The sequence below is a fragment of the Agelaius tricolor genome, unplaced genomic scaffold, assembly GCF_023055355.1.
Source record: "Agelaius tricolor isolate 1412-34295 unplaced genomic scaffold, bAgeTri1.0.p SCAF_9, whole genome shotgun sequence".
Lineage (NCBI taxonomy): Eukaryota > Metazoa > Chordata > Aves > Passeriformes > Icteridae > Agelaius > Agelaius tricolor.
In genome coordinates, this window is record NW_027269269.1 from 8,684,696 (window position 1) to 8,698,087 (window position 13,392).

Genomic DNA, 13,392 nt, shown 5'->3' on the forward strand with positions numbered 1-13,392 from the left:
TTATCCACAGTCAGGCTCTAAGTGTGGGCAACTGTGGACTGAAGATGACTGACTTTAAATGAGAGCCAGACACCCTGACTCCACCACTGCAGGACCTGTTGCCATTAACCTGGCAGCATTCTTCCAGTGACTGACATGAATCCTTGCAAACTATTTATGAACACCTCTCTTTGGAGGTATCCACCATGCAAGTTGAGGGATAAAAAGCTGAAAAAGGTAATGAGTCAACCAGTAAGGGAATAGGAGCTCCCAAAGTATCAGCTTAAAAAACAAAATCCAAGACTGCAGAGGTGCCTGGGAGATCCTATTATTTAACTGCACAATCCCTATAAAGTTCCAAACACAGAAAAGTAGCTTTTACATTTAATCCCTAGCACAGACTGTATAGCTACTCTCGATCTCTTCCATAAGGTCATGAGGACCAGGATTTCTGTAATTTGAAAAATCAAGTCAGAAGGAAGTACCAGATGCTGTTGCAGTTTTGGGGGGAAACTATTTGTTTTTAAATAAAGAGGAAATCACCAAACATCAGAGAAGTTCACTTCTCTGTTCAAAACTGAAAGAAAGACAAATGGAATTAAGTTTTATTGTACTTTTACAGGCAAACAACCCCAAACTTTTGTCAGGAAAAGACAGCTTTCTAATCATTGCAGTCTAAAGAGAAAAGTTAACAATGGCAACAGAGTAAACAAACCCAAGTTTGAGAAATAGAAATATTTTAATTCAGTCTTCATAAAAATTATTAGTAATATACATTACTACACAAGTATCAAGACATGAAAAAACTTTTAGAACTCCTGCTGTTCCTGCAACAGTTATCCTCTTTTCTCCTTAAGTCGAGAAGAAAGCCAAACCAGAAGTAGCTGAATTTAATTAACATTAACTATTAATAATAGCAATTTTAGTACATTTCCTCGCATCCACATGGAGGAAACTCAAGTGTTATGCAAAGCTCCATTTTAGGAACTTAACCAAAAACTTCTTTGAATAAAAGTGACACTAGTGAAACTACTTTCCCTACTCAGAAAGGAATGCCACAAAAACCTCACCCTAATATTGAGTTAGTTTTATGAACTAACTATGAATCTTTGGCACCGAAGGCCTACTATATATAATCATACACACATCATAATGAGGATACACTTTACTATCACAAAACTTTGCTAGGTAGTTGATTAATCCTCTTCTGTACCACAATTTTCCATTCTTAAGATACTGCTGTGTTAAGCTTCAACAGCTGGAGGATGACAGAACAAAGACTTTGCAAATTTTCCTCTTTACGAAAGAAATGTCCGGACTGTGCCTTTTATTGTCCCCCTGCAAATTGGGCATTTCCTAAGGGATGGTGCACATTCTTTGCACACCACTAAGTGACCACATGGAATAAAAACAATAGAAACTTCTTTGTCCATGCAAACTTTACATGTTCTTTCCTCTTGCAATCTTCTTAATTGTTCTTCCATAGGTAAACCTGGAAAAAAATAGTTAAATTTTTGTCAGCCTGAATATATATGAATAGATCAAAATGAATTTATTTAGAGTGTAACCATGCCCCTTTTCACCTTTTATTTCCCTACCTGTATTGACTAAATATAGATGGCAGTGAGCATTTTTAGAGCTCAGAAAGTGGCATGCAAGGAACTAATCTGTACTTGCCAGTTCTGTGAGATGATGGACAGCCCAGGGGTTGGAGGCCAACCAGTGTTTGCATTTTAGCAAATGTTATACTTTTTTTGGTTGGATATCAGAAACACAAACACAGCCTGACTGGTGGAAGTAGGCTCTATCCAGGCTTGTATACTTTTCTGCAGTTTATTAACAGATTAAACTGCAGGACCAGAGCAAACTCAATCTCATGTCTGACAAGTTTTTATCTACACACCTGTTGGTCAAGCTAGATCTCAGGACACCTATACCCACTCTGGAAAAGCAGAGATGACATCTCTTCTGAAATGCTAACCAACTATTCATTCTCCAGTCTTTACCAAATGCCTGAATGCTTCCATCAGGACCAAGTCCAGCACGTGCTTCTAGAATTGTTGAGCTCCAGAAAGCTCTACATCCTGTGTTTTCCAAAGCATGAGCAAGGCACAGGATACAGCTTAGAGCTGATAGACTTACTTGCAAGTATGCACATGCACTTAACTTTTGGTTAACTTTTTCAGTCTATATTACTAAAGTAGAATTAGAAAGAGGGTGAAGCACCAAACCTTTTTCTTAACCAAAGTAATTTTCTTTTTTATGTTAGCTGTTTGTTCTACAACAGTCTAAGATAAGAAGGTAGAATTTAAGGTACCTGAAACATCTTCTGTGGGAACATACTTGATGGTCTTCTCCACTAGAATAAAAGAAAAAAAATCCTTATCATTTAACTAATCTATGTTCAAACAGCATCTGTTTGTTTCTTTTTCTTTAGACTGTTGTGAGAGCACTGGTAAGACTTTTATAAAAGGATATCCTTTAAAAACAAAAGGAAACCAGAGAGACATACCAAATAAATCCTTGTAAAGCACAGGGTCACAATCTCGTAGACAGTTCCTGAAGATGCTAGCTGCTTCATTTCCTTTAACTAAAATTGTATCTATCAGTTCCCTTGCCTGCAATGGTATCTGAGTCTTCTGCTTAATAACATCATGCTCAAGTTCTGTTATCACTTTAGCTGATAGTAAACTGCCAAGGATCGGGAGTACACATGTTAAACGCTGGAATAAAGCCATTCGATTCTTCTGGATCAAGTACAAATCATCTGGAACATAAGGGGGAATTAGATAAGAGAATTAGGAATACACTACTCCAAGTTGCACTTCTGTTTAACAATAATTGATACATTCTTTAAACTCTACTTGCAATGTTTGCTTGTTACACATCATTAATAAAACACTCAGCAAGTTTTAGTGGTATTCACGTAATGAACAGGCTTAAGGAAACCACATACAAGCAGCTTCTGAGCCACTTCCTGCTCCCATCTCTAGGTTAAATGATCAGAGAGGATCTTGTGTAACTCTGTATTAGTGAGATTTACACTCTCTGGATGATTGCAAAGAAAAAACTAACAGCAACGCTAACCCATTGACATGCCAGAGGTTGACTTTTGTCCGTGCTAGGCTGTAAATAAAAGAAAGCTCTTCTGTGAAGTGTCCAACACAATTAGGTACAAGAAAACCAGAAGTACAGCACAACCAGACTCTGGAGACTATTTTAATCCTCTACCACACACAAGAACAAGAAAATTTCCAGTAGGATTATAATTCTGAATCCATCTATGTTTTTTTGAGAGAAATACAACTAGGAAAGAAGCATCCTTAATTCCATTTATAATTGAGAAGTTTCATTATGCTTCACAGACTCAAAATCAGAATGATTTCTTCAGGCTTCAAAATTTACGTGGCATTGAAACAACAGGAAATGTTAAAGACACATCAAATAAACAAACTGCTGACATACATGGGCTGAGTCAGACAGAAAAGCAGATCTTTGGCCATCTTACAGAATCTGAATTTGTAAACTTTATGGCCTATCCTTAGGAGTTGGATATGGTGACTTACTGATTCAAGCAGCTTAAAGAGCAGGCAAATTTGGATAAAAAATAGTAGTGTACCAAGTGTTTCATTAACAGCAGTATAAAGACACACAAATGAAAAAAAAAATGGCATTGGAAAGAAGAGATGATTCTGAACCCTAGGCTTCTGGTATGAACCATTCTCCTAAAAGGGAATGAAACAATTCTCAGACTGCTGGTTCCATACAGATATCCTGACCAATGCTCTTAGAGAAGTTGATCCTGGCAGCAATTAAATTAAATCACTTAGTGCATAAAAACAAGTATAAAAACTATATATATTACTAACTGCTTCAGATTTCACTTTCATTTATGCCTGATGCCTACCTGATGCCACTTCTTCCAACTGCTTTTCTTTCTCTTCTTCAATCTTCTCATCTTCAGCCGTGAGTAGATCAGACACAAGATCATTAACAGTCTTGTAGTTTTCTCCAGTGGCCAAGATTTTACTTTGCACTGTTTGCTTAATTAGCCTTCTACTGAATCCCATCTCCAAGGCAGCTTTAACCACAGGTGTGTTCATCATGATTGCATCTTCTGAATGGCTCTCTCCAGGTTCAAAACGAATAACTAATCAAAAAGAAAAATCCTCATGTATAATATAAAGAATAAAATATCCATACAACCCCAGAAGTCAGACACATCAACATTACCTACACACATGAACACTGAGCAGTAAAAAGTTTCAAGTGTTTAAGAAGAATTTTTTTTAAGTAGTTTTAAAAATGGAAGCCATGGATTGAATCCAACATAAACATCAATCCATGTCGGGCCTTTGTTAAAACCTAGGTTAATCCAGAGAAACCACTAAGAATTCCATTGTGTCCTAGCAGCTTTTTTTATACTTAGTTATTTCTAACTTCAGCCTTGAAAAATGGCCTGCGGGTGTGCCAGGGGTGGGGGAGGGAAGTCAGAGTTTATAGTACAAACAATCGCTCTATTCCAACTCCTGATCAGTAATTTGCATTCAATTTAGTAAACACCAGACACATGGGATTCTGAGTCATTGTTCTCAGTCAGCAGGGACTAGGACAGCATAAACCCCCAGAGGGTGAGTGGGTTTTTCCACCATAACTAGAGTCCAGCCTAGAAAGACTTCACTGTATCAGCTTGTCCTACCTTCTTCCTTAACATCTGCTGCTCAGCTCAGAGCATTTACCTATTTATGTGCCTAGAGACAGAATTGCATAACTGCATAGCCATGACACCCTCTAGCAACTGTCCCACCAAGCTCAAACATTTGCTTTGCTTAACCCAACACTGAAATGAAAAAAAACCAGCAACCAAGTGTGCAAACCCAAAAATTTCAATATGAGCTGCTAGTATGAAAATAAGGAAAATGAAAAACAAGATCTCTTAGAGGTGTTTCCTTGGAGCTTGTCAACACAACATCAAAATTATTAAACTTTTAGGAAACAAATCTAAGAATTGGCTATGCAAAGCTAACTCATTTAGCAATCATTAAGTTTGCAAAATGCTGAGGGAGTTTAAAAACATGCTTTAATATACATACTTGGAGGATCAAGGTTTTCAACTACAGGTGGATCAGAAGTTGACAAGAGCTGTAGAACACAAGAGAAGTATGTTAGTACTGAAGTATTGCTCTTCCCTCTATGACATATTGTTTGTCAGCAATCCTGCTAAGCTTCCTACCCATTAGATATTTCACCTGCAGTTACACAAGTGCAAATCTGTGCAACTGTATAATCAACACAAAGCTAGTGCTGACCACTTCCATGGAGTCTGGCTACTCTTGCCATAAGAATTACAAATAGAAACAATTCACATTGTCAGTGCCTGATTTCTGAAATAACAACTACTGATCTGCACTGTTCAGTGTATAATCAGAATTTCCCTCTGCTAACACAAAGGAGCTCACTGCCTCATAGGACTCTCCATAAGTAACCTGTAGAGGTTAAACTCTGCAAGTCCAAGACTAGCCATGGTTCAGCACTAGCTTCTTTTATGTGGCCATGAAGAGCTTTTATGATGTTAGAAACCCAGGAGAAACATACACAGGAATAAGGCACAAGAATGAACTCAAGGAAAGAACATAGCACTGTTCAACAAAGGAAAACCAAAGTTACAGGACAGTAAAAGTTTACCTGTTCAAGAAGATGGGGGAATCTGGCCTGAATTTGATCTACAAACTCTCTTCCTTTTACACGAAGCAGATACTCACACCTGAAACATTGACAAAAGTGAATCAAATCATATTTCCTACCTGCCATAGGAAAAAAAAATATAGAAGAAGGAACAAGTTTAAACCCAGTGTTAGTTAAATACATTTCTCTTCCTTCAGAAGAGAAAGAATACTCTTAATTGGAAGCTTGGTGCAGCCTAGTGTCCAATGACACTTAGATAAAGTTTTTCCATGACATCCAGCTGTCAGTAGGCTTATGTATATAAATGCAGCAGCTTTACATTCTGCTGCCACTTGTGATCAAAATGGCAAGTCATGAGAAGCGACACTGTGTCAGAATCACTACAAAGTGCAGTGATAAACTGTTTCTATCTTGCATCTCACCATTCTTATCTCCTACTGAAATCATTCAAAAGAAAGAATTTAGCAAAATATAACACCATTATCAAAGCCAGATCTACTTCACTAACACAGGTTTATCTCTTATGTACATTTACTGACAGGCTTAACACAGTAAGAAACAACAGTGACATTTAGCCCTACATATATCATATAGTCCAGCAGTAGCTGATTAATTGCTCATGAAAGCCTAGCTGGAGATCTACAATGAGAAGAACTATTATTAGCTTTCCTGAAATGAAGTGCAGCTATTTCTGTAATGGAGGTGGTGATTTCCATGGACATGGATAGCAATTAGGTCTGAAATTGCCATTTAATTATAGGTGACACTAAAAAGTTATTTCTGTCCTTTTTCCAGTAGAGACATACTAAAGAGCCACTGAAACTTTCTTCACAAGCTCGTCCACATGTAGGAAGCGAAACTGCACAAGCAGAAAAACTGGTTCAAGAGTATTCAGCATGGGCACAAAACCAGAACCAATGAATTAAACATTCCTTCTTCTTCATTCCTCAGCAGCCTTTGCTCCCCTCAATCAGCTCACTGACTGCTTCTCTTACAGAGAAAAGTGTGCTCATTAACAATGCAGTCTCACTTTCTGTTAGTGATCTGGGGATGCAGACAGTTTTTAATAATGAAGGGGAAAGCATTATATGCCATGGTTAATGAAGAAATGTTTTAATTATACCCACCTACACACTTCAGAGCTTTTAGACATACATGCAATACACACATCCAAATGAAAGAGTGAATCTGTACATCAAATAAAGTTAAACAAAACTATTAAGTGCAGTACATATCTGCCAAAATTAAAATATTTAGAGATATAAACAAATTATGATAAAGATTTTGCAAGTTACCTTGGAAACCACTTTGCATGCTCAATCCATGGATCATCTCCAGATTCCCAGCACCTTAACCCGCCATCACAGCAAAAACACTTCACATCATCATTGCGACCTTAAAAAAAAAACAAGGCAAAATATCTAGCAAACCTTGACACAACTTACTTGAAAGTAAACGCTGACATAGCAGTATGAATAAAACTGGAGAAGTCTGGGTTTCTTACCTACATAGTAAAAGCCAGCATCTGCAAGCTGCTCAGGCTGAACTGGAATTCTGGTTGGCCAATTTATGAATGTTTTAACACGTGCTTCATGGGTCTGCATGCTCACATTTGAAACATTGAAACTCTGCTGGTCTCGGATAAGGTTTTCCACAAAAGGGCAGTTGGGATAGTGTCTCCGATGCTCTGACACAGCATTATCTTTTGGTTCCCAATTACACAGCTGACCACCACAGGTAAAACAAGCAACTTTGTCTGCTGTCCCCAGGTAATAAAGCCCAGCCTTTGCCAGATCAGTGGGTGAGAGAAACGTCAGTGGCCATGACTGAAAGGTGCGTAGCCTAGCATCTTCTGTCCTCATAGAATGATTGTGAAGCTTAGGGCTCAAGAATGGAAGGTCTTCAGCTGCCCTAGTAGTTACTGGGTCTTGAGGAAAACTGGAAAATGAGCCACTGAAATATCCAACCTGTTCTAGACTTGGAGAAAGTGCTATGGAACGTAGAGACGGTGGGAGACTGTTTGCAGCTGAGTGTGGAAAGGCAGAACGAGATGACAGTCCAACGTTGTTAACTGAAAGCATTCTTTGAACAAAAGTGCAGCTAGGATACAGCTGCTTATGTTTTTCCATAGCATTATCTCCTGGCTGCCAGTTATCCAGTGTTAAGCCACAACTGAAGCACTTAACTTTATCTTGCACGCCCATGTAATAAAACCCAGCCCGGGCAAGGCTGCGCTCAGACACCGGCGTGTTCATGGGGAAGGTGGAGAAGGTTGACATTCTGTAGAGCTCACAGGACAGGTCATACTTCAGTTCATCACGAGGAGCACTCTGCCTCATGATGCTAGCCAAGAAAGGGCTATCTTCCACTATGTTCATAATGGACTGTTTTGGGAAAAATGGGACAAGTCTTCCTCTGGGAAGTAGTTGTGTGCATTAAAGGCAATTTGGAACAACCCCCACGTGTACAAAAGCAATAAATACTTCACAGTGTAACTTCAAATGTGCATGTGAATAGAACTGACCTCATGATTTAGCAGCCTATAAACATTTGGCAAGTTCTTGTACCTTAGTTTAGCAACTACTTTCAGTGCAAAAGCTTTCCCATGCATTTTAACAATTGAAGAAAGCATGTTGAAAAGCAATTTCCATTGACTAATATAAGCATCACATCCTTTACTTCTTCTGTATATCTGGGAGACCAGTAACAATTTGTCAGGGTCGTGGAGGTCAGATCAAAAGAGGAAAAAACACAAGTGGGTTTATCAAAATCCTTTGTCAATAAAGAAACTAAATTGGGGGGCAATTAAAAGAACAGTGTTCTCATCCAGAACATATGTTAGGTGATTTAAGGACAAGACTTCACCCTAGACAGCTGATAAATATGTAGCTTATACACACGCACAAAGATTTTAGTTTGTAAAACCTCACTGGGAGGCTGAAAAGAAGGGTTTATCAAGTTCAAAGGGCACACAAAAAATAGAGACCCTGAACTGATGGTACTAAACTGATCTTAGTAGATTTGCTACTACTGAACTCCAAAAAAAACACCTCTTAAGTTCTGTATATTGTTGTAACAAGGTCTTAAGACTAAAGAAGTTAGTTTATACTCAACTTCACACGTATAGAATATTCAGGTATTAGAGAAACAAATCCTACACACTGTCTCAGACAAGGATGAACTCTCTTTATTAACAAACCTGGGACAGGTTTGTCTACAAGTCAGCACTGAATTAACAGAGCACTTCAGTTTTAACCTGGTGCCTTAGTTACAAGAACAGAGTTATCAAATTTAACATTAATTAATTGCCTTGTGTTGAGACATTCTGATGCTTTATACTGTTGAGTTAAGCTTGGCCTGTATGCCATGTTTATGGCATACAGAAGCAAACAGAACTCTCAGATTTAAAAAAAAAGTATTTGATGCCTTAGTTTCTTTATTTCTGCACAGAACTACCTCCCAGAGGTAAGACTGAAGTCCCTTCTAAGGTGCCTACGCCTCCATATTGGTACTGACTGTCCTCAAGAAGAAATTGTAAGTATCTGTAGTTTAAATCATTCAAATTTTTGTGGCAGAACAAGACCTGTAAGGAAGAAAAAGAGTGTTTTAAAATACACAATGATGAGGTGCATGCAATGTCTATGCAAACAACAACTACACAAACTGAAACAGCACAAGCTTTTTGCAATTATAGAATGTTAAGGGCTTAAAGATCATCTAGTCCCAACCCTCTTGCCATGGGCAGGGACATCTTCTAGTAGACCAGGCTGCTCAGAGCCACATCCAACCTGGCCATGAACTTTGCCACTATTGGGGTGTCCACAACCTCTCTGGGAAACCTGTTCCAGTGTCTCATGACTCTCACAGTAAAGAATTCCTTCCTAATATCTAGCATCAATTTCCTCTCTTTCAGTTTGTACCCATTACTGCTTATCCTGTCACTACAGTTCCTGACCAAGAGCCTCTCTCTGGCTTCCCGGCAGACCTTCAGACACTGGCAGGTTGCTATGAGGTCTCCATGCAACCTTCTCTTCTCCATGCTGAACAGCCTCAAGCTCCTCTGCCAGTCTAACGTCAGCTAGAAAGTTTCAGGGAGTCAGCTTCACATGCTGTGACACGGAGTGATTTCACACACTTCATTTCCCTGTTATTGACCCATATGCAAAACTGTTTCACTCACAAGCAGAATTTTTTGGCAGATGGATTAATCAGGCTACTTAATCACAAGCTGTATTACTAAAGGTAAGATCCCATACTAAAGAAGTTGTATCCATTTAAATTGGTTTAAGCTTGTAGATTCCCAAACAATGAAGACACAGTTTTATAACACTGACGTAAAGAGTACTAGATTTTCTTATTTAGGTAAATCCAATTATATTTGAAGCAAGGACATCGGCAAAACTGAACTTCCCCAAAAATTCAAGGAAGGGCAAGCACAAAGTTCAAAGGGTTTTTATATATGTAGCTATGAATAAATATAAAATTAGATATTTAGCAGTCTGGTCGATCGGCTTTCAAACAGTTTTTCCAGGAACGACTCAGTCATGATGACACAGCACTGCAGAAATATCCCCCTGCGCTAAGGCACCAGATCCTGAGCACCAGACCCCGCACGGCGGGGCCTGAGCGCGGCCCCAGCCCCGGCAGCGACAGCCCCGCGTTCCACGTCCCGCCCCGGTTCCCGGGCCTCGCTCTCCGCTCCCTCTCCTCCCACGCTCCCCGAGTGGGTTCCAGGGGGCAGCCGCGCTCCCAACCAGCGCCGGGGTCACAGCCCGGGGCCCCACAGCTCCCTCAGCCCCCGCCGGCGACGCCAGACCGGGCACAGGCCCGGAGCACAGGTGCCCCACCCGCCCCGGCAGCCGCGCCCCAGCCCGGTCGTACCCACAGCACCCCCGCCCGGTACTCACAGCCTCCGAGCAAGCCCCCACAGCGGGCCCCAGCAAGGCCCAGCCTATATGCGGGGCCTGGCAGAGCGCGGGGGAGAGGAGCCAGCCCCGCCGGCACCGCCCTCCCCCGAAACTCCGCCTCGGGGCTCGCCCGGGCGCAGGCACCGCCTGGCGGGGCGGGCACAGCGCCGCCCTCTCCCCGGGCTCGCGGGCGCCGTCATGGGGCGGCAGGAGGGCTCGGGGCCGGGCACCGGGCACCGGGGCTCCGCCTAGGCGGGGGAGGATGGCCCTGTCGTCAGCGGGAAGCTTTGGTACTTTCCTCGGCCCTCTTCCTCAGGCGGGGAAAACCCGAATGTGCTTCCCAGGCGGGGGAAACCCGAGTGTGCTTCCCGGACGGGGATTTCCAGGCCAGGGGCGCGGGCCTGGCGAGCAGCCGGGAACGGAGCGCCGGGGGGGCAGCGCCGGTGGCGGCGGCCCGGGCCCGCGGAGCCCGTGCTGGGGCAGGCGGGCCTGTGGGTGCCGGCGGCTCCCAGGGCACGGGCCGCACAAGCAGCGCCGCTCCCCGGGCAGGCGGACGGGGCCGAGCTCGCCGCAAGCCCCGCGGTTTCACCCTTGCTCCCTGACACCGCCGTACATCACAGCTGGCTCGGCCGCATTTCCTAATATAGGCAGCTCTGCTGCATGTAAGAGGGGAAACAACATGACCGGTCACTTGAAAGCACTGGGGAAGAACAAGAGGAAGACAAAATAAGACCATAAATTTCCACTGGAGGTGTTTAAGACCGTATCTCTGCATATCGAAATCTGAAAAGTTTCCACAGCACCTATCAGAACGCTGACCAAAAGCTCAAAATGTCCCAGCACAGTCATGATCTGGCATTTCCTATGAACAAACAGTAGATAAAAGATTTTGAAAAGCCCCGTTTTGTGATGAGAGATTGGTAGTAGGGTGTTTACACAACTGAGAACTGAAGAGTTAAAACAAGGAAGTGTAACAGCATTATGACACTGGTGGGTCATTCTCTGTATCAGAGTTCCAGTAACATGAGTTTGCAAGAAACTCATTCATATATTTTCGAAAACTCTTTCAAAATTCCTGCCATATGTGATGACATTTATCATATATAACAATGCTGTCAAATTTGAATGGTGGCAGTGACATCTAGTACAGCACAGCTTCTACTGTAACCCTACTTAATATCATATAATCATAGACAAAAACATTTGCTTTGCAGCAGTTGCAGAGAAAAAGAACATTAAAAACTTTCTTTTAAAGATTAAAATGGTTATCAGATCCCTGATACATTGTTTTAAGGAAGCTGCTGACGCAGGGAAGAGAAGGTTCAAAAATGGAGCCAGCTGATCAAATAGCTTCTGTGAAGAGTGCAGAGGTGTGGTTTTGTTTGACATTGGGAACTGTTCAGTGTCACAAAAGGAGCTGAGCTCTGTACTTTTGTGTGGTTTTAATTGCAAGTGCTTAAAGATTTACTTTGACTGATTATCCCCAGTTTCGGAGCTTCCAGCAGGACTACCCAGATGAAGTTATACTGATCTATTATAACAGATATTATAACGTTTTACTGTACATTCTGCAAAACTAGTTAACCCAGTGCTCCTCCTTAACTCTCCTCCCTCCCTCCCTTGTGCTGCTCCACACCCAGCCACTATCTGCCCTTGCCCCTCTGTACCCTTGGCCTCCTGCTAATCTGGCAATAGAAACTGCTATTTCCTCCCCTCCCAGGCTTGAGGGAGCGGTTTCAGGTTCTCCCTTTGTGCTTGGCAGCCTCATGTCGCAATGGAGGAAGGGAGGGGGATAAAATAAAAAGCTAAAGGCTAAATAAAAGGCTAAAATTCTTGTGATAGGAGAAAAAGAGGTGCAGCTGTCCTGAGCTGTCGGGTGCTTTCTGCTTGCTTTGCCTCATTCAGTACAGTAGCAGCCCCCCATTTTCAGTAATTCCTTTGCTTTTCAGAGAATGAAGTTAAGAGGGAACTCTTCCCCCACTTAGCTGCAATGATGGACTGTCCTTTACCAAAGGATATGAAGTAAGAATGTAACCAAAGGGTTCTTCTTAGGACTGAAAGTCCTGGGAACAGTGCATTATCGTGTTAGCGTTCTGTGTCTGGCTTCAGCCTGGGGCCAGGGTAACTCTCCAGAGGCAGAGTAAGAGGACAGCAGTGGTGCTTAAGCCCTGCCCAAGCTAAATTTGGGCTTTGGCTCTCAGGCTCTGGCATATGACTAGGACCGTTCCTTATTCCAGCCCTTTCACCAACTGCAGCAACCTTCCAAGATCAGTCTTGACCTGAAAAACAGTGAGTGGGTGGGTGAAACAAGACCCTCAGCTTTGCAGACTTAGCTCTGGAGAGGGGGGAAGAAGGCATCGTTCAGATAAAGCTGTCCTCAACCAAAGGAAACCACAGAGGTCAAAGTCCTAGTAAAAATGCTGCTGCCACACTACCAGGGTTTATGAAAATAAACCTCATGGTCGTGTTGACTGAAGGAGCAAAGGTGAGAGAGCAAATTTCTGCAGGTGGAAGGCAGTGACCTGGCAGCATGAGTGCATTATCATACCAAGTAGCAGAGCCAGCCCTTGAAGTACCTGATGCTGCTGTGAGTCCAGAAGTCTTCTCTCAAAGTCCTGCTGAGTGTCAGTCTCCCCATGCTGTCATCCTTCTCTGATGCATTCTCCAGTTTGCCATCTTCCACAACATTAAAATGTCTGGCTTTAATGGTGCCTCTAACACACCTCTAAACATCTATGAAGAGGAGAGATGGAGAAAACACATATTGTTATTTTCCTTTCCCTTGCTACTGACTCCTGTATCCACTCTCCCAATAATCTAA

At 42.1% G+C, this 13,392-nt stretch overlaps 1 protein-coding gene across 2 annotated transcripts; it reads right to left on the reverse strand.

Annotated features, from left to right (window-relative positions):
* Positions 1-572: 572 nt before the first annotated feature.
* LOC139593348 (inhibitor of apoptosis protein-like) lies at positions 573-10,720 on the reverse strand. 2 transcript variants are annotated; one of them, XM_071434193.1, is made up of 9 exons: positions 10,572-10,720; positions 7,169-9,247; positions 6,960-7,059; positions 5,665-5,743; positions 5,073-5,121; positions 3,887-4,129; positions 2,492-2,746; positions 2,297-2,338; positions 573-1,471 (listed from the first exon to the last, which is right to left on the reverse strand). In XM_071434193.1, the coding sequence occupies exons 2-9, from the start codon at positions 8,040-8,042 to the stop codon at positions 1,278-1,280; spliced, it is 1,836 nt and encodes a 611-aa protein (XP_071290294.1). In that variant the 5' UTR covers positions 8,043-9,247; positions 10,572-10,720; the 3' UTR covers positions 573-1,277. The 2 variants fall into 2 exon arrangements, with proteins under 2 accessions (XP_071290294.1, XP_071290295.1); XM_071434194.1 differs by lacking the exon at positions 2,492-2,746.
* Positions 10,721-13,392: the final 2,672 nt, after the last annotated feature.